Raw genomic sequence first — 2,310 nt, 5'->3', positions numbered from 1 at the left:
TTCTTCTTCTTCTTCTTCTTCTTCTTCTTCTTCTTCTTCTTCTTCTTCTTCTTTTTCAGCTAGATCTCAGGGGATGCAAATTAGCTAATGAGGTACCGATATTCAAGCATTTCTATTGAGCCAAAAAATAATGTATTCTCATTATTTCTACCTCACCCCTCCCCAGGAGTAAACTATTGGCAATTATGAAAACATTTCATTGTATATGAATTTTGGTATGTCAGCCTTACCCTGTAACAACTTATATTTTCTTAGAATTTTAAAATGTGCCTTGTTATATATTTCTGCGTAGTTGACTTTTAATTGAATTGAATGGTATGTCTGTTTTTCCCTCATCTAGTCTCTACATCGGATCAACATTGATTATTGTTCTCAACGGATATGATGTCATCAGGGAAGCATTCATGCACAGGGCAGATGTGTTTACTGATAGACCGCGTTTGTTCATAGATGAGGCAAGTGTGTTTTAGTGTTGATCTATTGCTTGTTTTGTTGTTGTTGTTGTTGTTGTTGTTGTTGTTGTTGTTGTTATAGTTGTTGTTATTGTTGTTGTTGGTGCTGGTGTTGGTGCGAATATATTTTTTTGGCCTTGTAATAGTTTTTTTTGGTCTTGATTTGATTAGGGTATTTTTTTCTTTGATTTTGCTATAGCTGCTGTCAGTTCAATTCTGGATGGTATACCACACTTCATTTAACATGATGATAATCACACGATCTCGATCTTACCAAAGTAATCTTAGACCTGGTCAACAAACATTAATGGTTACGTTTTTTTGTGTAAAGATTATTTCCAAAACGCTTTGTTTCCTGCACAATTGCTTATTTCTTTTATTCAAATGAGGCATAATGTCTTATTAAACATAATGATTTAGATCTCTTTGTAAAAGAAGACTCTGTAGTGCATAGAACATATTGAGCCTCCCACCTCCAAAATGACCTTTTCAAAGCATGTTGTTTAACGTATACACAACTAGAATGGATCTGAAAAGAAGATGGAATATTAGTTTCGAGAATAAAAAAATAACATTAAATCTTTTTCAGGTTTCTGGCTATGCTGGTACCGGTGTCATTTGTTCATCTGGTGCCAATTGGAAAGAACAGCGTACGGTCTCTCTAAACATTCTGAAGTCTTTTGGCATGGGGAGCAGCGGTCTGGAAGGAAAGGTTCGAGAGGAAATGGAGCACTATTTGGAATTTCTTAAAAGCCTTAATGGACATCCAGCAGACATCAGCCTCAGAACTTATATGAGTACTTCTAATATTATATTTTCGATGACCTTCGGTCAAAGATTTAAATATTCAGACAAAACTTTTGAAAATATCGTGAAACTTATGGAGTATAATATATCGCTTATTCAATTAACGGGGCTCGTTAACTTCTTTCCCGCATTACATTATGCGCCTGGAGATCCTTGCAAATCAAGAAAATTAATCTCGAACGCTCGTGAAGTTGCTGAAACGTTACGAAACCTGTGTCTGAAAATGAAAAATGACAATACTTCTAACAACAAGTCTGGCGACTTTATTTCGGCTTATTTCTCAGAGGCTGAAAAGAGGTCGATTACGGGTAAAGAGACGTTTATGGACGAAACTAATTTAACCAAGATTCTCGTTGACCTGTTCGCAGCAGGCACCGACACTACAAGCGTGACGATTATGTGGTGTATACTCTACGTTCTCCACTGCCCTGACGTCCAAGAGAAAATTCACGCCGAAATCGAGAGAGAAATCGGATCAACAAGAAGCCCCACTTTGGAGGACAAGACGAAACTGGTTTATCTAAACGCCGTCATTATGGAAACTCAGAGATTATGTAGTATAGTTCCGTATGGAGTACCCCACACATGTACGGAAGAAACGAGGCTAAAAGGTTATACAGTCCCGAAAGGCTCTTTCATTTTGTCGAGTTTAGATTCTGTTTTACTCGACGAAAAGACATGGGGATTAGACGCTGCCAAATTCAAGCCAGAAAGATTCATAACTCCGTCAGGACAACTGCGGTCACGGAAAGAGTTCCTGCCCTTTGGTTTCGGCAGACGGATGTGTCTCGGGAAATCCCTGGCCAAAATGGAGCTGTTTCTGTTCCTGTCCAACATGTTCCAGCGGTTCTCCTTCTTACCGCAAGAGCCAGGCACAGTGCCACCTCTAAAGGAAACGTTCGGACTAGTACGAGCACCTCGGAAGTTCCTTGTACGTGTTGTGGATAAAAATAAATAGGATTAACGAGATAGCTTGTGTATGCATATTATTATTGTGTGTGTGAGAGAGAGAGCATGTGTGTGTGTGTGTGTGTGTGTGTGTGTGTGTGTG

The 2,310-nt window shown here is 38.8% G+C and overlaps 1 protein-coding gene across 1 annotated transcript; it reads left to right on the top strand.

Moving 5' to 3' along the window:
• Positions 1 to 6: 6 nt before the first annotated feature.
• LOC101857923 (cytochrome P450 2U1-like) lies at positions 7 to 2,246 on the top strand. The gene is made up of 2 exons (XM_035973589.1): positions 7 to 469; positions 939 to 2,246. Exons 1-2 carry the CDS (start codon positions 318 to 320, stop codon positions 2,215 to 2,217), a joined length of 1,431 nt encoding a protein of 476 aa, XP_035829482.1. The 5' UTR covers positions 7 to 317; the 3' UTR covers positions 2,218 to 2,246.
• Positions 2,247 to 2,310: the final 64 nt, after the last annotated feature.

This window comes from Aplysia californica, unplaced genomic scaffold (assembly GCF_000002075.1).
Source record: "Aplysia californica isolate F4 #8 unplaced genomic scaffold, AplCal3.0 scaffold01471, whole genome shotgun sequence".
NCBI lineage: Eukaryota > Metazoa > Mollusca > Gastropoda > Aplysiida > Aplysiidae > Aplysia > Aplysia californica.
Note: the sequence above shows the minus strand (reverse complement) of the source record. Positions and strands in the feature narration are given on the sequence as shown.